The sequence below is a fragment of the Herpailurus yagouaroundi genome, unplaced genomic scaffold, assembly GCF_014898765.1.
Source record: "Herpailurus yagouaroundi ecotype Mexico unplaced genomic scaffold, PumYag 208, whole genome shotgun sequence".
Classification (NCBI taxonomy): domain Eukaryota; kingdom Metazoa; phylum Chordata; class Mammalia; order Carnivora; family Felidae; genus Herpailurus; species Herpailurus yagouaroundi.
The window spans coordinates 2,265,163-2,286,411 of record NW_024412439.1 but is presented as its reverse complement, the minus strand read 5'-3'; the positions used below and the strand labels follow the sequence as shown (position 1 = coordinate 2,286,411).

General features: G+C 46.6%; 1 protein-coding gene across 1 annotated transcript in view; it reads right to left on the bottom strand.

Annotated features, from left to right (window-relative positions):
- LOC121015742 (multidrug and toxin extrusion protein 2-like) overlaps positions 1–17,629 on the bottom strand; it is a 54,228-nt gene extending 36,599 nt beyond the window's left edge. Inside the window, exons 1-7 of the mRNA XM_040452929.1 lie at positions 17,537–17,629; positions 16,645–16,779; positions 13,060–13,208; positions 12,228–12,270; positions 11,626–11,670; positions 9,115–9,212; positions 7,179–7,276 (exon numbers count right to left, since the gene is read on the bottom strand). Coding sequence (XP_040308863.1) covers positions 7,179–7,276; positions 9,115–9,212; positions 11,626–11,670; positions 12,228–12,270; positions 13,060–13,208; positions 16,645–16,779; positions 17,537–17,629 — 661 coding nt within the window. The remainder of the gene's footprint in view (positions 1–7,178; positions 7,277–9,114; positions 9,213–11,625; positions 11,671–12,227; positions 12,271–13,059; positions 13,209–16,644; positions 16,780–17,536) is intronic.
- Between the last annotated feature and the right edge of the window lie 3,620 nt (positions 17,630–21,249).

Below are 21,249 nucleotides of genomic sequence, written 5' to 3'. Positions count from 1 at the left end.
TCACTTTGTCTCACTCTGTCTCTCAGAAATAAATAAATGTAAAAAAACAATTCTTTTTTTAAAAAAAAGAAAAGAAAAGAATCTGACTTTGGCTCCGGTCATGATCTCATGGTATGTGAGTTTTGAGCCCCATGTTGGGCTCTGTGCTGACAGCTTGGAGCCTGGAGCCTGCTTCAGATTCTGTGTCTCCCCCTCTCTCTGCCCCTCTCCCACGTGCACTCTCTCTCTCTCTCTCTCTCTCTCTCAAAAATAAACATTAAAAAAAAAAGAAAGGAAAAGAAAGGATGCGGCAGCCCTGTGCTTCGAAGGATGTGTGGCAGTTGAACCCTGGGTGGGATTCCGGCCCTCCCTCCAGATGGCCCCACCTTTGTGAGCTCAACCAGTAGTGCCAGCCCTGCACGTGACTGTGACACTGCAGACAGACATCACAGCCCTAGACAACTACCGCTGAATTTCTTGCAGGTGAGAGAAAAAAGAAACTCCCACGTTTTTAAAGACACTGTTATTTGGTTTTCCTGTTATTCACAGCAGAATGAAATCCCAACTAAAACAAACACCATCTTTAATCTTTAATTCCTTTGTTTTTTAAGTGGCAGAAGGAAAAGAAAATGTTAACCCATGAAACCTGGTATTGTAAATTATGGTGTTACGTTATTCTCTATACTTTCTCTGAACTTTTAAATATTCAGTATTTTGTGAATATTCAGTTATTCTCTGAACTTTTAAACATTCAGTAATTTGTGGGCCGCCTGGGTGACTCAGTAGGTTACGCGTCCGACTTCAGAGTAAGTCACAATCTCACGGTTCGTGGGTTCAAGCCCCGTGTCGGGCTCTGTGCTGACAGCTCGGGGCCTGAAGCCTGCTTTGGATTCTGGGTCTCCCTCTCTCTCTGCCCCTCCCCCACTCTCACTTTGTCTCACTCTGTCTCTCAGAAATAAATAAATGAAAAAAAAATCTTTTTTTAAAAAAAAGAAAAGAAAAGAATGCTGGGGGTGCCTGGGTGGCTCAGTCAGTTAAGCATCTGACTTTGGCTCTGGTCATGATCTCATGGTTTGTGAGTTTCGAGCCCCATGTCGGGCTCTGTGCTGACAGCTCGGGGCCTGGAGCCTGCTTCGGATTCTGGGTCTCCCTCTCTCTCTGCCCCTCCCCCACTCGCGATCTGTCTCTCTCTGTCTCAAAAATAAATAAACATTCAAAAATATGTATTCAGTAATTTGTGACTTAGTGCTATAGCCACAGGGCCAAAATCACAAGATACAGAATCCAATCAGAAGCCAGTTACCGGGAAGCACATCAAAGGGCTACGGAATCTAATCAGTGATAAAGGTGGAGGATCTGATAACAGAACTACGTAATGAGGCGAAGCTTTGAATCTCATCGAATGGCACGACGGGAAGTGTTCTTACAGACAGAGGGGCGAAGAAATGTAAAGAAAAAAGGAAATACAAGAGCTGAGCAAGCCAAGGAACCCGAGATACTCAACACCATCTGCCATCAGGCAAATGAAAGTCAAAATCCCAAGCCACCTCTTCCTACCTAATAGGATAACTAGAATTAAAAAATAATAATAAAATAAAAAGGAAAATAAAGTAAGTGCTGGTGAGGATGTGGTGGGAATGTAAAATCATGTAGCCAGTTTGGAAAACAGTCGGGCAATTCTGCAGATGGTTAATCACAGAATTACCATATGACCTAGTAATCCCACTCCTACTTATTTACCGAAAAGAACTGAAAGATATAGCCACACAAAAACTTGTACATGAGTGTGGACAGTAACATTACTGAAAATAGCCAAAGAGTGGAAGCCAAATACCCATTAACTGTTCAATGGATAAGTAAAACATGGCATCTCCATGATACCATGTATGACCGACTGAATATGATTCACCTGTGTAAAGAAATGGACATACTGATACAAGCTACAACATGGATGAGCCTTGAAAATATCAGGCTAAGTGAAATAAACCAGTCACAGAGGACCACCTATTGTGCGGTTTAAGTTCTGTGAAATGTTCAGAACAGGCAAATCCATTGACAGGAAGTAGATTAAAGGCTGCCAGAAAGATAATATACACATCTAAGAACTCAACAAACTGCGAGTGAGATCAACTCAATGAGATCCACAGCAAGACACATTATAATCATATTGTCAAAGAATTTTTTTTTTTTAATTTTTTTTTCAACGTTTATTTATTTTTGGGACAGAGAGAGACAGAGCATGAACGGGGGAGGAGCAGAGAGAGAGGGAGACACAGAATCGGAAACAGGCTCCAGGCTCTGAGCCATCAGCCCAGAGCCTGATGCGGGGCTCGAACTCACGGACCGCAAGATCGTGACCTGGCTGAAGTCAGCCGCTTAACCGACTGCGCCACCCAGGCGCCCCTGTCAAAGAATTTTTTAAGGCAGCAGGAGAGAAGTGACTCATCACGTACAAGGAATCCTCAAGACGATTAACCTACAGTTTCTCATCAGAAACCATGGAGGCCATAAGGCAGCGGAATGACATATTTAAATTGCTGAAAGAGGGGTACCTTGGTGGCTCAGTCTGCTTAAGCATCTGACTCATCGTTTTGGCTCAGATCATGACCCCAGGGTTGTGGGATCGAGCCCTGCATTGGAGCCTGTTTAAGTTTCTCTCTTTCCCGCTCTCTCTGCCCCTCCCCTACTCACATGAGAGTGTGCATGTGCTCTCAATCAATCAATCAATCAGTCAATCGCCAAAAGAAAATAACTGTCAACCGAGACTTCTGTATCTGATGAAAATGTCCTTAAAAAATGAAGCAGAAATTAAAATACACCCAGTTAAACAAAAGCTGAGGAATTTTGTTACTACCAGACCTACCCTAAAAGACATGTTAAAGGGAGTCCTTCCGGTTGAAATGAAAGGAAGCCAGAGAGTAACTCAAAAGTTGTGTGAACAAATAGAGGTCTCCAGTAAAGGTAACTATGTGCACAAATATAAAGACCAGTATGATTACTGTAGGTTTGCTCTGTAACTCCGTGATTTATCGCCTCCATAATTCAAAGGACAAATGCATAGAAAAGAATTACGAACCTCTGTTACTGAGCACATGTGAATAAAGAGGTCGTCAGTGAAACAACAACATAAAGGGGTGGTGGAGAGAGCTGGATAGGAGTAGCATTTTGGGATGCTACTTAAGTTAAGGTGGTATCCATTCAAACAGGGTTGTTATAAATTTAAGATATTAAATATAATCTCCATGGTAACAATGAAGGAAAAAATCTAAATTACCTACACAAAGGAAATAATGGAATCAAAACAGTTAGTTCCCTAACAAAAAAAAAAAAAAAAAAAAAAATCAACTAAACCCCAAAGAAGGCAGTACAGAAGGAAATGAAACACAAAAAAGGTCTAAGACAAACAGACAGCAAATAATAAAATGGCAAAGAAAGTCTGCCCTTAGCAGTAATTATTTTAAAAGTAAACAGATTAAATTCTCCAATAAAAAGGCAGATACTGACCAAATGAACTAAAAAACACGATCTAACTATATGCTGTCTATAGAAGCCTCACTTCGGTGACAGAAAAGTGACTCAGAAAGCAACAAATAGGCTGAAAGAAAGAAGATTAAAAAATATATTCTAGGGGCGCCTGGGTGGCTCAGTCGGTTAAGCGGCCAACTTCAGCTCAGGTCATGATCTCGTGGTCCGTGAGTTCGAGCCCCATGTCAGGCTCTGGGCTGATGGCTCAGAGCCTGGAGCCTGTTTCCGATTCTGTGTCTCCCTCTCTCTCTGCCCCTCCCCCGTTCATGCTCTGTCTCTCTCTGTCTCAAAAAAAATAAATAAACATTTAAAAAAAATTTTTTTAAATATATATATATAGATTCTAGATCAGTAGTAACCCAAAGAGAACTGGGGTAGGAGCCCAAAGAGAGCTGGGGTGGCTAGACTAAGATAAGACAAAATAACTTTAAGTCAAAATCTATTACAAAAGACAAAAGGACATTATATACATGTGTGTGTTTAATATTTATTTTTGAGACACAGAGAGAGAGAGAGGGAGAAAGCATGAGTGGGGGAGAGGCAGAGAGGGAGGGAGCAGGATCTGAAGCAGGATCTGCAGAGCCCTATGCCGGGCTCAAAATCAGGAACCGCGAGATCATGACCCGAGCCGAACTTGGGACGCTTAACCTACTGAGCCAGCCAGGTGCCCCTGAAGGACATTACACATTGATGAGACAGTCAGTTTATCAAGAAGACACAACAATGATAAACAGGCAGGGGCCAAACAACACAGCCCCATAAAATACAAAGCAAACATTTACACAACTAGAGAATTAGACAGTTCCATAAAATGGAGACTCCAGTACTATTTTCGGTAATGAATGGAACACGTAGACAGAGATCACTAAGGAAAGAGAGGACTTAAAACAACACTATGCACCAGACTTGTACAGAGCTCTCCACCCAACATCAGCAATACTCTTCTCAAGTGCACACGGGACATTCTCTAGGTCAGCCCATGTGTTAGGTCACAAAACAAGTTTAGAGTCACTTGGGAAGACTGATCTCATACGAAGTATCTTCTCCAACCACAACAGAATAAAGATAAAACCAGTAATATAAGGAAATCCAAAAAATTCATATACATGAAAAATTAAACTTTTTTTTAAATATTTTATTTATTTTTGAGAGAGAGAGAGAGAGAGAAGAATGCAAGCAGGGGAGGGGCAGAGAGAGGGGGAGACACAGAATCCGAAGCAGGCTCCAGGCTCCGAGCTGTCAGCACAGAGACCGACGCCGGGCTCGAACCCACAAACCGTGAGATCATGACCTGAGCTGAAGTTGGATGCTCAACCGACTGAGCCACCCAGGTGCCCCAAATTAAACACACTCTTAAACAAAACACAAGGGACAATTTGAAAAACAACTCTGAAGGGGCACCTGCGTGGCTTAGTTTGTTAAGTGTCACATTCTTGGTTTCGGCTCAGATCATGATGTCACACACAGTTCATGAGTTTGAGTCCCACATCAGGCGTCAGGCTCTCCAGTGACAGTGCGGAGCCGCCTTTGAATTCTCTCTCTCTCCTGCTCTCTCTGCCCTTCCTCCTGCTCTCACCCTAAATAAATAAACTTTATTAAAAAGTGTAGCAAAAGTTCAACGGAAAAAAAACACACCACACTGAAACAAAAGAAAACAAATACACAACCCACCACACTAGATGAAGTGAAGGAGTACTCAAAGGGACATTTATAACTGTAAATGCCTACATTGCAAAAGAAAAAAGCTCTCCAATGGATAAAATTAATTTTACACATTGAGGAGACGGAAAAAGAGCAAATTAAACCCAAAGCTAGAACAACATAAATAATGAAGATTAAAGCAGAAATAAATGAAGTAGAGAATGGAAAAATAACAAGAGAGAACCAGAAAACCAAAAACCGATTCTTTGAAAAAATAAAACAAAAACAAACAAACGAAAAGAGATCAACGAAATTGAAAAAACTTTAGCTAAACTGACCAAGAGAAAAAGAACAAAGGCTCAAATAACTAAAATCAAAAATAACAGTGGGGATGTTACTACCAACCTCACTTTAATAAAAAATATAAGAGAGTTCTAGGAACTGTATGGCAACAAATCAAATAACTAGACGAAATGACAAATTCCTAGAAACACACAAATTACCTCAAGTGACCGAACACAAAGAGAAAATCTCAACAAACCTTTAATAAGAGACTGAACAGGCAATCAGAATTTCCCAACAAAGTCCAAGACCTTACGGCTTCACCGGTGAATTAAAGCAAATATTTGAAGAACTGACACCAATTCTCCTCAAACTTCCAAAACACAGAAGAGAAATAATGGTACCAAACCCACAGCCTCGTTCTGAGGCCAGCATCACCTCAACACCAAAGCCAGATTAAGACAACACAAGAAAAGAAAATCACAGAACAATATCCCTTATGAATATAGATGTAAAAATCCTCGACAAAATACTGGCAAACCACACCTAGCAACATATTTAATGATCGCACACAGTGACCAAATGGGATTTATCCCAAGAACACACGAGATGATTAACATCAATCAATGCAATACACCACATTAATAAAATGGAAGAAAAAACAAAGAGTGATCATCTCAGTTAACGCAGGGAAAAAAAAAAATCCAACACACTTTTATGAACAAAAACACTCAACAAACTAGGAATAGGGGAAACTTTCTCAACCTGACGAAGGGCTTCTATGAAAAACTCACATATGTCATATCAATGGCTAAAGTCTGAAAACTTTACCCCTAAAATCAGAAACAAGACAAAGATGTTCACTTTTGCTACTTCTATTCAACACTGCACTAGAGGTTGTAGTCAGAGCGATTAATCAAGAAAAGAAATTAAGAGGCATCAAAACCGGGAGGGAAGAAGTAAAATTATCTCTATTCGCACATGGTATGATCTTATATAAAGAATCACCCAAAGAGTCAACCAGAAAGCCTTCGGAGCTAATGAATGACTTCAGGAAAGTTTCAAGGTACAAGATCAACGGAAAGTAGACTGGAGGTTACTGGGGGTCTAGAGGGAGAAAAAATGGGCAGTGACTGCTTAACTGGTACAGAATTTCTGTTTGGGGTGATAAAAATGTTTTAGAACTGGATTGTGGTGATGGTTACCAAACACTGTGAATGTATTTAAGGGCACTTAAAATGGCTAAAATAGCAAGTTTTATGTTACATACATTTACCACAATTTAAAAAATTAGAAAACAAATCTATTTTACTAAACTTACAAATGCATGTTACACTATTTAAGGGAATTTGGCGAAACTGTTAAGTGGTACTATTATTTAAGAACTCAGTCTGTTCACCTGAGTCGACAAGATATCAATCAAACTGTGTTTTAATACAGCAGGATGATTTGCAAAGAAAAATTTAGATTTTGTATCTGCAATTTTAATTCCTTAAATATCAATTCTTAAACCCAATAGCTGCCAATCGTTTTCTATGACCAAAAGCTGCCTTTATGGACATTAAAAAAAAAAAAAAAAAAAACTCATAGTGACCTATAATTTTTACATCTTCAGTATACAAATATTTTCCTTAATTTTTTTAATTTTCCAAAAAGATTAAAAAAAAACTCTCTGGGGGAGAAATATCCAAACACCCGAATTACATCCTTCTGAATAACAAATATCATAATGTAAATCAAAGTTCTCATACCTCCCCAGGTATCGACGTGGATTTTTTTCCACCACATGTACAGGAGAAGGAGAGCAGACAGGAGGAACTGGGAAGTGGTGTTTGCCCAGGCAGATCCTCTGAAGGAGAGAAAGTGATCATTACCTGGGAGTATATTCTGTCCAAATATAAATAGACTACCCCTGACAAGCTTTTGCTCTGTTTAAGAATTACAGTTATTAGAAAAGCCTAGGGGCGCCTGGGTGGCACAGTCGGTTAAGCGTCCGACTTCAGCCAGGTCACGATCTCACGGTCTGTGAGTTCGAGCCCCGCGTCAGGCTCTGGGCTGATGGCTCAGAGCCTGGAGCCTGTTTCCGATTCTGTGTCTCCCTCTCTCTCTGCCCCTCCCCCGTTCGTGCTCTGTCTCTCTCTGTCCCAAAAATAAATAAACGTTGAAAAAAAAATAAAAAAATATATATATATAAAAAAAGAAAAGCCTAGAACTTGTGGACTATCTTTTAATGATTTAAATACACTGTCCACTTATAACTGACTTGTTTTCTTTCCACCAACAATTTTGTGGAAGAGCCAAATGTTACTGTTCATCACCAGAAAAATAAAAAGACATACACACTTGTCACTGTCCTCTGTCCTAACAGCCCGAAATAACCTATCAGATAAATTCTTAAATGTAGTCAGCTAAATACAGTATCAAAAACAACTACTGTGCTCAAAATACTCGTCTAAGGTTCACAGTTATTTCCCAGGATTATAATAAATTTGTTTTCAATTACAAGACAACCTTAGAGCATCTTAGATGACATTTTATCACCACAAATTAAATGATGCCCCGTCCTGGCACAGAGAGCCCAGAACCCTGCTTGCTTCCTATTTTTTCATTTTAATCTTCCGACCAATCCTCACACTCTATCACTTATTAACCCATTCCTATGTGTTCTTCTCCTCTTTTCCAACTATCCAAACTGTCCTCCATACACCTGTTCAAGAAACTTCTACGAGATGGTCTGTGAGGTGCACCTGCAGAGGAAAGCCGGACAAACCGGGTGCCAATCAGGTGTTTATGTGGGTTGATGTCACCAGCTCTCAGACCTGCCTGCCGACTCGTGCTCCCGCCCCCCATGGTCAAAGGCTTTTCTGGCAGAAGATGTTACAAACCTTTTATCATTGATTATTCTTATAGTCCACCTCTCTACTACCCATCACTTAGTGACTTATATACAAACGTACAAATGTACAAATATGTGTGTGTGTGTGTATACACACACACGTGTATTACTGCAACAGAACTAAATTTCCATCACTACCTGGTACCCACATTAATATGTATACACACGAAGTCTCATGAAAAGACCTCCATACACTATTTTCTATTCTATCTCATTTTACTACATTTCATTCATAATGTATCTCGAGTGCTCGTGTGACCACGTCGGCCCACGTGAAGGGGGCTGGACCTGGGCCAGCGCACCAGATGGTTCAAGTCAGGGACGGATCGACAGCATGGTGCCTACTGGCGGGAGGTCCAAACTGACACTGCCTTCCTCGTGGGACCCTCCAACTCTCCAGCTTCACAGAGACGGAACTGGCTTGATTTCTTATAACTGAGAGCTAGTGGGAGATCCCGACAGTCCTCTGCCCCCTCCTGCCTTTGCTCAGGTCTGGCATCTCAGTCTTCGCGGGCTGCAGCGACGCCCTCTCACACTAACCCCACCGGACAGGCAGGTGTGTGTCAGCTCACAACGTCACCTCTTCCACAACATTCTCCCCCAGCTAACGTCCGCACTCCTCCCCACAGCCTGGGCTGACTGCCCCCCCCCCGTGCTCCAGGACACCAGCCCCCCCCCCCCGGGGAGGGGCGGGCCGGGGGGGGGGGGGCCCCCCCCCCCCCATATCCCAGCCCCCAGGGCCGCGGCCAGCAGACACTGGGCACTTGGGGAACGAACGGGTCACAACTTACACCACTCCGAGGTCCAGGGCATAGAGCAGGAGGGCGTTCATGCCCACATTGATCACGTTTGCTGCAATCCCAGTGATCACTTGAGGCATGATGATGCCCTAAAATCCCCAAACAGGAAAACAAACAGCATTTTCAAAAGCTGATCGGTTATGGGGTGTGACGTAATGGGAAGCATATATACTGGTCTCTGCCCCCACCCCGCCCCCGCTTCCTGGCATGGAGCTCCTAACTCCCCTAGAACTTCTCAGTGGCAGGGGCATGAGGCGGATCCTTTGTTCTAATACTTGGTCTTCAACCCGGGTTCTTGACACAGAGTTCCTAAATCCTTTGGAATTTCTTGGGTGACAAGGGCGCCTTTTGTCCTAATGACTCTGGGTGGGCTCCTGGATGGGAGCTGCTCACCAGAACAACCAAGCCATGGTTGTTAGGAGCTTGACATATTCAGCCCTTCGCTCATTTTCGGGGGAGGGGAGAGGGGCTGGGAATAGAGGAAGTGATCAATCCCGCCTACATGAGGGAGCCTCCCCTGAAACCGCAGAAGCACGGGGTTCAGACAGCCTCCAGGCTGTGAACACGAGGACGTGCTGTGAAAATTCCGGACCCTGTCCCACACACCTTGCCATCTGGGTGTTTGGCCTGCGTTCTTTGCCACACCCTTTTGTAATAAACCGGCAAATCGTAAGCAAACTCTTCGTGAGTCCTGGGAGTCGCTCTAAAAAATTAACGGAACCAGGCTGGCAGTTGTGGAAACCTCCAACCTGCAGCCGATCAGTCAGAAGCACAGGGGGCAACGTGGGCACCGGAAGGTGGGGGGGAGGGGAGTCTCGAGGGACCGAGCCCTTTAACCCGTGGGAGGTCCCTGAAACTCTGGGCAGAGCGCGTTAGGGTCGAGTTAAAAGGCAGGACATACAACTGCTTTAGCCGGGCTGCGTGGGGATGTTTCCACTCCTCTGGTGAGCGGAGAATGTGGTCTCGTGAGAACAGTTAAGACTCTTGCAGCAGAAAGAGTGAGTTTTTCTAAAGAGATGGTCAGCCGAACACTCAGAGGTACACAGGCAAGGGTTCTGAATGACAACACCATCACAGAGGACGTCGACGGCCAGGGTCAGAGCCGCTGGCCACGTCTCCCCCACTGGTGCAGCTGCGAGCCCGGCCAACTAGAAGTTTCTAGAAGCTTTTGAATGACCCGCTGGGCCATCGTTTCTATCACAGTAACACAGAGATAGAAGAGAAGGGATGACTGCATGGACAGCAAATCGGTGCATGGCACGAGGTGTCCCAGGAAGACCCCATGGGAGACACTCAGGCCGAGTTACCTAACTTCCGTCCAGGGCCAAGGTGAAGGATCATGAGGTCACCTCACACAAAGCACCCAGCAGGGCCTGGTCCCCAGCAGGTATGCGGTGCACATTCACCCCCATTATTTACGGGGCCGCATTCCTCACTTCTCGTGTGTCTCTTGCCTACTCTACGCTAGTCCTCAGGTAAACATTTTCTTGAAGACTCTACATTTGGGGCGCCCGGGTGGTTCAGACTGTTGAGCATCTGACTCTCGGTTTTGGCTCAGGGCATGATCCCGGGGTCATGAGATTGAGCCCCATGTTGGGTTCTGGGCGCTGACAGCGTGGAGCCTACTTGGGATTCTCTCTCTCCCTCTCCCTCTGCCCCTCTCCTGCTCGCACTCTCTCTTAAGATAGATAAACTTACAAAAAAACAAAAAGAGTCTACATTTTTTTTTTTTTCTTTAAATTTTTTTTTCAACGTTTATTTTTGGGACAGAGAGAGACAGAGCATGAACGGGGGAGGGGCAGAGAGAGAGGGAGACACAGAATCGGAAACAGGCTCCAGGCTCTGAGCCATCAGCCCAGAGCCCGACGCGGGGCTCAAACTCACGGACCGCGAGATCGTGACCTGGCTGAAGTCGGACGCTTAACCGACTGCGCCACCCAGGCGCCCCTACATTTTTTTTTAAAAAACAGTTGGCCACCATCAAAGTAGAGCGGCTTCTGTGGATAAAAGTTACATGAAGGCAAGCGGGCGGCTCACGTAAGAGGGACCTGGGGACACAGAGAGGCAGAGCTCCCCCTCAGCTCTGCCCTTAGCCTTCCCCTCCATGTCCCTTGTCCCTCTGGTTCCTGGGGGCGCCGTAAACCCCACAGAACTCTGCAGCCTCTTCCTCTAAAGCACAGGCACCAGAGCCGGGCCTGAGGTCAGACCCAAAGCCAGCAGGCAGCCCACAGAGGAGGGAAGGGGTGCAGTGTTGTGGGTGTTGTGGGAGGCAGGGGCTGCAGAGTAAAACAAGAGGTGGGCGCAGGAATCTGACAGATTGAGACGGGCCTCTCTCCTGAGCTGGACAAAATCCACTTACAAGACCTCAGGTCTCCCAAACAAGGAACTCTAGGTAAAATTCCAGGGAAAAAAACTGTGAATGACTTTCACGGAGAATTCCCTAAGAATATCTACTACACGTTTCTAGGGACCATGGAGTAAAAAGATCCAAAGGCTCTATACCTGACTTTGCAAATATCTTGTCTGCAGCTGGAACAGGAACGCTGCCTAGGAGATAAAACAGAAAAACACCTCTTGTTAACATGAAGGCATAATTCTGACAGTTTCTGACAGTTCTGTTTCTCAAGAAGGTATTTCCTCCTGATGCGACCTCAAAATCAGAGACCCAGACCCACGCGGATCAAATGCTAGGATGCTGTTTGGAATTTTCCGGGGAGGACCCTCAGACCTCAAACTGGCCGAATGTGCGAACGGCTCACTACCTTGACGTCTGAATGGCTCTGAGAGTACCAGCTGGCAGTACTTTCCCCAATCCCAGAGGGGCCCCAGAAACATCCTAATTAATCTGCAGTCAAAAGCACCCACAGAATAAGGACAGAAAGCTCTTCCCCCTCATCGGTGTGTGTATTACGTTCAAGCTGTTGGATATCAAAGTGGCACAAGCTCTGAGAAGCAGTAAGGATGGCATGACAGGTCCAAGAAATACTGAACTTACACGGGAACAGGACTATGATAAAATAAACAGAAAGAGGGGAGGCACAGGCATGACACTATTCATGAGCTGCTTGGGGCGTCCCAGGACACAAAATATCCTCGACACTTACAGGAAGAGCAGGAATGAAAACCATCACATAAATCTGGGCTATCCTGAAATAAACAACAAACAGCCTTCAGTTAATATTCAAACAATTGCTGCCGTACTTCTTCAAATTGAATCCACATGGTTCCTAAAAATTAAACGTAATTTACACGGGAGAAATTTAATACCACTCTGAAAAGGCTTTTTCCACAACCCAGATTAACACTATGTTAGGCTTGCTACGTGTCTGCTTTTACAGGGAAGTCTGACTTTACATCTTTCAGCTCATTCTTAGCAGAAAAGATGGAATGAACAGAGCAAAATGAACTAAAAGTCGGGCAAAGTTCAGAAACGTTTTGGGTCAGGACTGTAGCTGTATCTCACACTGAAGCAAGATGAACGGTGTTCTAGAAAAGAGAGATGCCTCCCTGCATCCCGTGATCCCGTGTATCCTGAAGACAAATTCCAGAGTTTGCTGGAATTGTAGGTTAAAAAAAAACCCCAACTCTAAGAACTCTAAGCAACTATATTGCTCCTTTGCTTCTGGGAGGGAAAAAACCCTCTGCGTATTTACAAAACACCGGGAAAGTAGACTGGGGCCAAGGGTATTAACATTCTCATCCTGTATCTTCACTCTGGGCAGGACGTCAGGTTGCTGCGTCACGCTGTGTCACTCTGTGTCACTCTGTGCCAGCTGGTCCCTGCCAGCGTTAATACCCTGTGATCCACAAGTCACAGTTTCCATTCTCCACGGGGGTTCAAGTCCAGGTAATTGACCAAAACGTCAACGAAGGTTAAGACGACCAGACGGTCACTTACGCTGAACCTGGGGTTCTGACATTAGAGACGATGCTGACCTGGAGACTTCAGGGTCTTGTTTTAAGAGCAGGAGGATACGCTCCGTATTGATGAAGACGGCCCAGCAAGGAAAGCAACACAGCATCAAGATGAGGATTCCTCTCTGGAGTACGATCCCCACGCGTTTTAGGTTCTTGCCTCCGAAGGACTGGAGAAAACAAACGCAGTGATAAAGAGGGCCACCGTGTACCGGGCCGAGGCCTGGACCGCCGGCATCGCAAACGGCTCCCCAAGGGAGAGCACCCTGCTGGCCACCCATGCAGCCGGACGGCTGTTGTTTCCCGCCCCCAACATCTGAGCCAAGGGCACAAGGGCATTTTAAACATGCCCCGGGACGAGGAGTCTCCTGTCTCTGGGAACAGGGACAGTTAGACATGGAGGGCACTGACGGCAGAGAGCAGGGCTTCAAAGGTGCAAGAAGCAGGCGCGGGTTAGAGCCTGCCGGATTCACTCAGCAAGTATTTCCTGAACTCTCACTATGTGCCACATGCATCTGGGACCCGGGAACTAACTCAGCAGTGAACAAAGCAGGCCGAAGTCCCTGCCATCGTGGAGCTGACTTTCTAGAAGGAAAGGGAGACAGACGATAAACAGAAATAACTAAGATCTAGAGTGCATTCTCCAGAATGGCAGTAATGCTTGGAGAAAAAGACATCAGGGAAGAGGGACAGACCCTTGGGGGAGGAGCACGATGTTTACACGGCGGATGGCAGGCCTCCCGAAGAAGGGGATTTCTGGCAAACACATGCGGGAACTGAGAGAATGAGCCAGGCAGACGTCTGGGAGAGGCCCAGCAGGGCAGCCTGTGGGGCTGGAAGCCCGGTGGGGACAGCAGAGGGCTCAGCGGCCTCCACAGTCAGACGGGGTCACAGGAGAGTTGCGAGCAGAGAAACGACATCACCTGATGTTTAAGTGTGACGAGAGCACAAAAGGCAGAAATGAGGGGCAGCCAGGTGGCCAGAGCACAGAGCGGAGAGCAGGCCACGGGAGGGCAGGGCAGGCCCGGCCCCCCCCCCCCCCGTGGCCTTGGCCGAGTCAAGGCTTCTCAGAGCTTTTCTCACGCTCCCTTTCCTTCAAGTACCCTGAATGACTGTCTCTTTCTCAAAAGCAAAAAGGAGTCTAACCTAAAGTGCCTTGAAAGAGTCAGTGGAAACAAATTAAAAACAATGGCCGTAGGGGCGCCTGGGTGGCGCAGTCGGTGAAGCGTCCGACTTCAGCCAGGTCACGATCTCGCGGTCCGTGAGTTCGAGCCCCGCGTCAGGCTCTGGGCTGATGGCTCGGAGCCTGGAGCCTGTTTCCGATTCTGTGTCTCCCTCTCTCTCTGCCCCTCCCGTACTTGCACTCTGTCTCTCCCACCCCCTGTCAAAAATAAATAAACATTATGGGGCGCCTGGGTGGCGCAGTCGGTTAAGCGTCCGACTTCAGCCAGGTCACGATCTCGCGGTCTGTGAGTTCGAGCCCCGCGTCGGGCTCTGGGCTGATGGCTCAGAGCCTGGAGCCTGCTTCCGATTCTGTGTCTCCCTCTCTCTCTGCCCCTCCCCCGTTCATGCTCTGTCTCTCTCTGTCCCAAAAATAAAAAAAATAAATAAATAAAAATAAAAACGTTGAAAAAAAAAAAACAATGGCCGTACAAAGGACACAGAATATTGTGCAGACATTAACAGGGAATGTGTCCACCTACTTCATTCAATGTGTTCTCCAAAACACATGGTTTAATGGCAGGAAAAAGTAATAAGACCATGTAGATGTTAGAATGGTGTAAGTGTCCATATTTGGAAATATTTGGAGGATATTCACCAAACAGTTAACCTTTAGTGATTTTTCCTCCATCTTTTTCAAATACGTTTCTAGATAACCTAAAGTTTCTAGACGGTGCTTGACCTTTACAGTCTTTTTAAAAGGCTATTTAAAATCCAAGAAACAATGTGCTGTTAGAGAAACACGTTTACTAACACGGAAAGACGTCCACTGCATATGGGTGAATGGGGAAACAAAGATCTAGTCTTTTTCTTTTTTTAACTATATGAACAAAAATAACTGAAATGGTAACAAAAAAGGGACAAAATAACTATTTTAAAATAAAATCTCAGGGGCTCCTGGGTGGCTCAGTCACTTAAGCGTCTGACTTCAACTCAGGTCATGATCTCGCAGTTCGTGACTTCGAGCCCCGCGTCGGACTCTGTGCTGACAGCTCAGAGCCTGGAGCCCGCCTCAGATTCTGTGTCTCCCTCGCTCTCTGCCCCTCCCCCGCTCATGCTGTCTCTCTCCCTCTCTCTCAAAAATAAATAAGCATTAAAAAAATTTTCTAATGATTAAAAAAATAAATAAAATTTCACATTCTCTACCATGCCAATCCAGAGCTACATTTAGTCCTTAGAGCCACATTTAGCTTAGCCTATAAAAACTATCCCAGGACACCCTCATGCACCAATAGCTGAGGAGCTGAGTCCAACAGCTCAGGATATAACACATATGCTCAGGGCCACTCCTTCCTTGGGATATAACCCTGTCCCCACTCTCCCAGGCAGTGGGTTTGAAGGCAGGACTCATCTATGACACATCCACCTACCCATCTAGCCATCATTCATCTGTCCACCTCATCTATCTACCATCCATCCCTCTAGCCATCTACCCATCCATCCATCTGTCCAACCATCATTCTACCATCCAACCCAACCATCTATCCATCCATCCATCCCCCCTCCACCCACCCACCCGTCCATCCCGCATCCATCTATAAACCCATCCACCCACCACCCAACCGTCTATCCATCCATCCGTCGTCATCTACCCATCCCTGCTTGCTTCTCTGCTTTCCTCTCACTCATTCGACAGATTTCCAGGGTACCCACTACATAGCAAGCACGATGCTGAGCCACAGGGATTCAAAGACTGAATGGGATTATAGCCTTTCTCCCCAAGCAGCTCCGATTCTACCAGGGAAACCACTATGGTTGTAAACCAGGTGGGTGAGATGGAAGACAGAGCCAGGAGAGAAAGGCTGGGACCAGAATCGGACTCTCCTCTGACTGCGTTAGCACACCAACCCAGAGTTCCCAGTCCTGTGACAGGCAACAAGGACGGAGGGGTGTGAGCGGACTCCCCGCTAACGTAAGGAGACAGAAGATAAAGAAGGCTTCTGGCTTCAGCGGAGGGTCGTGTGTTCTTGAGAGAGACAACCCGAGAGGAGAAACAGTTCAGGGAGGAAAGCCGGATGGGCTTAGCTCTGGCTGAGCTGAGTGTGATGTCCGGGACGTGACCGACATTCAAGTGTGGCCCTCAGGACAGAGACGTGGGCAGGAGACGGAGCTGAGCGTCTCCAACAGCAGGTGAGGGAGTACAGTGTCAGGGTGGGAGAGATCAGACCGGAGACAGAAAGGAAAGCACAGCCCCTGAGCCCAATTATAAAGCCCACTTGGCCTACATCTACAGCCGTCAGCAGCACAGTGTTTGACAAATAAAAGGCAACAAAAGCCAAAGAGGGGAGAGTCGCCTACCTGGCCTCCAACAGGAAAGGTAACTGAGTAAATACAAACATAAATTAAAAAAAAAAAAAATCGTGCATGGGGGAGGGTGGTCCTCACCTGAGACATCAGCGTGTCACAAGCCGAGGCCAAGCCAGTTCCAACTGAAATCCCAATAACGTTCACCACCTGCAAGGAATGACAGGCAGCTGCAGCTGGAGGACCGGCCGGGCAGTCGCTGCCTAACAGCTCCCGCTAAGCCAAGGAGCCGTGACGGCTTATCTGGAAGGAGCAACCTGCAATCGTACACTTAAGACTTTGCATCTCACAGCAGATGGGCGTCCACGTCCATCCCTGGCGACTGTAAACAGAAACACAGCCTCCGACCAGAGGATCACAATCACTTCCACAATCACTGTCAACCGGGGTGACTGACAACGTAGTTCTTCTTGAACAACACGGCGTGTGTTAACAATTTCCACCTCAAAAAGTTAGGTTGCGGTTGATATCTAAAGGCAACGCCCCTGGTCTGCGATGTGCCTTTAAGAACGAGGACAGGGGCGCCTGGGTGGCGCAGTCGGTTAAGCGGCCAACTTCAACCAGGTCACGATCTCACGGTCCGTGAGTTCGAGCCCCGCGTCGGGCTCTGGGCTGATGGTTCAGAGCCTGGAGCCTGTTTCCGATTCTGTGTCTCCCTCTCTCTCTGCCCCTCCCCCGTTCATGCTCTGTCTCTCTCTGTCCCAAAAATAAATAAACGTTGGGGAAAAAAAAAAAAAAAAGAACGAGGACAGCAAACGTGTACTGAGCATACACCACGTGCAGGCCCTGTCCCCAAACCCTCCCATACAGGGTTGTCGTGGGCACTGTGCCCGTTTTACGGGTCTCGGGAGCAAGTCACAGAAAGCTTAGGCCACTCAGATGGCGACCTGAAGCTGGGAAGTCTGGCCACAGGCTTGAACCCTGTGATGAGAAACAGGACTGGTTTTGTGTTGCCCTCATGTCTGCACCTTACCCAGGGCCCCTGACAATGAACCTGCAGGTTAAGGTCAGGGCCCAAGGAGCCATTTTGCAATTGCGGGGGCTGGGGAGAGCTGGAGACCCTCATTTTTCATCCCGGGTCTCACGTTTAGCAGTGATGTCAATCCCAAGGTGGGTTCACTTCTTGGCTGACCAAGATCATAAACTCTAGCCACCAGGGGTCAGTGACAGGCCACACACAGAGGGAGCAGCGGGAGGCAGGCGCCTTGTGTTCTCAATTCCAGCCCGGGACCGTGTCAGGGCCAAAGCTCCAAAACCCCTCAGCCTTCCAGGCAAAGAAAAGGAAGCCCAGCCGTCACTCTTCTTCTGTGGCCTCAAGTCTATCTCCGGCCCAAGTCCGCTGTCTGAGACTGCTTGGATGAAAGTCAAGGGCGCTGTGCTTTCCCCACACAATGACCACCTGTATACGGAGACGGTTCGAGACTTGCTGACATATCTCTCGTAGCAAGTTGTCCGGGACACCATCTTCCACCTCAGGGTGTCCACGCCACTCCTCTGACTCAGTATCAGGAAAGGCCGTCCTTCCCCCGAACAGATGGCTCAGGGACATCTTGGGCACACTGTGAATTTCTGGAAACTACACGACCTCAGGATGCTGGTAATTCTACCAGCTAATTATTTATCCTTCTGTACTGAAAGTATTTTTACAAACCAACTCAAATTCTTCATGAAACAAAACAAGGTGGGGTATAAATAAATGTTTGTGGCCGGCGGGGGGCAGGGGGGGGAGGGCGGGGGCAGCTGGCTGGCTCAGTTGGTGGAGCACGCAACTCTTGGTCTCAGGGTCATATGTTCAAGCCCCATATTGGGAGTAAGAGATTCCTTCAAAAAAATAAAATAAAATAAAACCTAGGGGCGCCTGGGTGGCTCAGTCGGTTAAGCATCCAACTTCGGCTCAGGTCATGATCTCACAGTTCCGTGAGTTCGAGCCCCGAACGGGTTCTCTGCGGCCAATGTGGAGCCTGCTTCAGATCCTCTGTCCCCCCCACGGCCCCCTCTGCCCTTCTCCCACTCACATGGGTGCACACGCTCTCTCTAAAAAATAAACGTTAAAAAAATAATAAAATAAACCTTAAAAAACGTTCTTTTACTTAAAAAACAAACACTTTTGTAAATTCTCTCATTCCGCATACAGAATTTTTCATAAAGTAAAACATTTTTAACTGTATCTGGCTTTCATAAATAGTTTTCTTGAAATTGGGCCTACTCTCCTCCTACCAATTAGTTACAATTTAACGGCTGGTTAAAAGCACCGTCTTACCACGCACTGCCCAAGGAAAGACAGACATAGACTCCCTTACCTAAAACCTTAGCTACAGAAATTCCTCTCTTTGCAACATACCAACCTTCCCGCATACCCTTTTCAGGCCTATCTCCGGAATTTGGGGCTTGTATTTGCTCTGTACCTATTTTTACTTCAAAAAGTAGGAACTCTTTTTTATGCTCTCATCGGTGCGTGATTTGCGGGAAAAACAGAGAGAAAGAAGGAAAGAAATTACTACAAACCTTCCATAAAATCTTAATTTTGTTTTCTCCCCCCAGGATACAGTTAAGATAGTTTTATTTAATTCCTTTTTTTTTTTTTTTAATATTTATTGATTTTTTAGAGCGAGCAAGCACAGCAGGGGAGGGGCAAAGAGAGAGAGAGAGACACACACACAGAATCCAAAGCAGGCTCCAGGCTCTGAGCCGTCAGCACAGAGGCAGACCTGGGGCTCGAACTCCCGAACCGTGAGATCATGACCTGAGCCGAAGTGGGATGTTCAACCGACTGAGCCACCCAGGAGCCCCTAATTCCTTCTTTTTTTTTTTTCCTAATGTTTATTTATTTTTGAGGGGACAGAGGATCTGAAGCAGGCTCTGTGCTGACAGCAGAGAGCCTGATGTGGGGCTCAAACTCAGGACTCGGGAGATTATGACCTGAGCGGAAGTCGCACGCTCAACAGACTGAGCCACGCAGCCGCCCCGGTTAAGACAGTTTTGCCGAAATAGCGAAAGGAGACATGGGGCCTGCACGTGTATCATCACAGAGCCTTCAACCCTCACCATGTTACAGCAGGGCCGCGTAGGAGACAAATTCAGGAGCGCCTAGATGAGGACCCGCTCACAGCTCCCCTGAGCTCTGCATTTCCTGGAAATATCCACTCGGGGCAGATCTGTGCCAGGAACCAGGCGTGGCGAAAATTAATATGAGCTGGCGGGCCAAGGCGAGAGCATTCAGAGACAGAGACTGTGGCACAGCACGGAAGGGTGGGGCTGGGGGTGGTCTGGGAAAGTGTTCTGCAAATGCATGCCCCTAAGCTGCATCTAGAAGGATCCTCCCGAGCCTCACATGCAAGTCACAGAATGCAGGATCGAGAACGATGGAGAATGCAGTCAGGGCTGCAGAGTGGGAGAAGAGGGAGGGACCACAGCAAGGAAGACCCATGAGGTCAAAGGGCAGGTGGGGACTTGAGAGGGCTCCAGGGATAAAAGGTTACCAGCAGGAAAGTAAAGTTTAAAACTGTTACAGTGAAAAAACAAAACAAAACCAACAAAACTGCTACCGTGGGCCCAAGCTGAGAGATGGCAATGTGCAGAGTGTGAGTCCTGAAGTGAATTTAGGGGCTTCCTGAAAGCCAGAGAGATGGAGGGAGGTGGGGTCCCCACACCCAAGAAGCTGAGCACTCAGGCCCTGGGGCGTTTGATGAACACAGAAGAAGCCATGCACCGGCCATCAGATACCATGGACATGAACCGTACAGGATGGTAAACCCGAAGGGACAGTCCGGAAATGGGCACTGCGAAAAGACAGGCTATTCAATCCAGGGGTGTCGGGAGCACTGGACAGCCACAGGCCAAAGCGTGACACTGGACCACTATCTTACACCACACACACAAAAAAATAACTCAAAATGGATTCGAGACCTGAACGCAAGACCCGAAGCCATAAAACCCCTAGAAGAAAACACAGGCAGCGAGCTCTCTTGGTCTTGGCAAGGACTCTGGTTTTGACACCAAGAACAAAGGCAACAAAACCAAAAATAAATGAGTGGGACCACACCAAACTAAAAAGCGCCCGCACCCTGAAGGAAACCACCGACAAAGTGGAAAGCCAACCTACAGAATGGGAGAAGATATTTGCAAATCGTACACCTGATAAGGGGTTCACCTCCACAATACGTAAAGAACTCCTACAACTCACTAGCAAAAGAACCCCAAACAATCTAATTAAAAACTGGGCCGAGGATCTGAATAGGCATTTTTCCAAAGAAGACACACAAATGGCCAAAGGATACTGGAAAAGGTGCTTGACATCACTAATCGTCAGGGAAATGCAAATTAAAACCACCATGAACTAACCCCTGCGAGAGTATGTGACAGGAAATAACAAGTGTTGGAGGAGACGTGGAGAAAAGGGAGCCCCTGTGCACTCCTGGAGGGAATGCAAACTGGTCCAGCCCCTCGGGGAAAACGATATGAAGTCTCAAAAAATTCAAAATAGAACTACCATATGATCCAACAATCCCACTTCTGTGTATTTAACCAAAGAAAATGAAACAGGTAGATAAAATGTAAATAAAATGCGGCTTATGCACTGAATCTTAGTTGGTCCTAAAACAGAAGAAAATCTTGCCATTGGTAACAACGCGGATGGACGCTGAGGGCATTATACTAAGTCAAAGAAGTCAAACAGAGACAAATGCC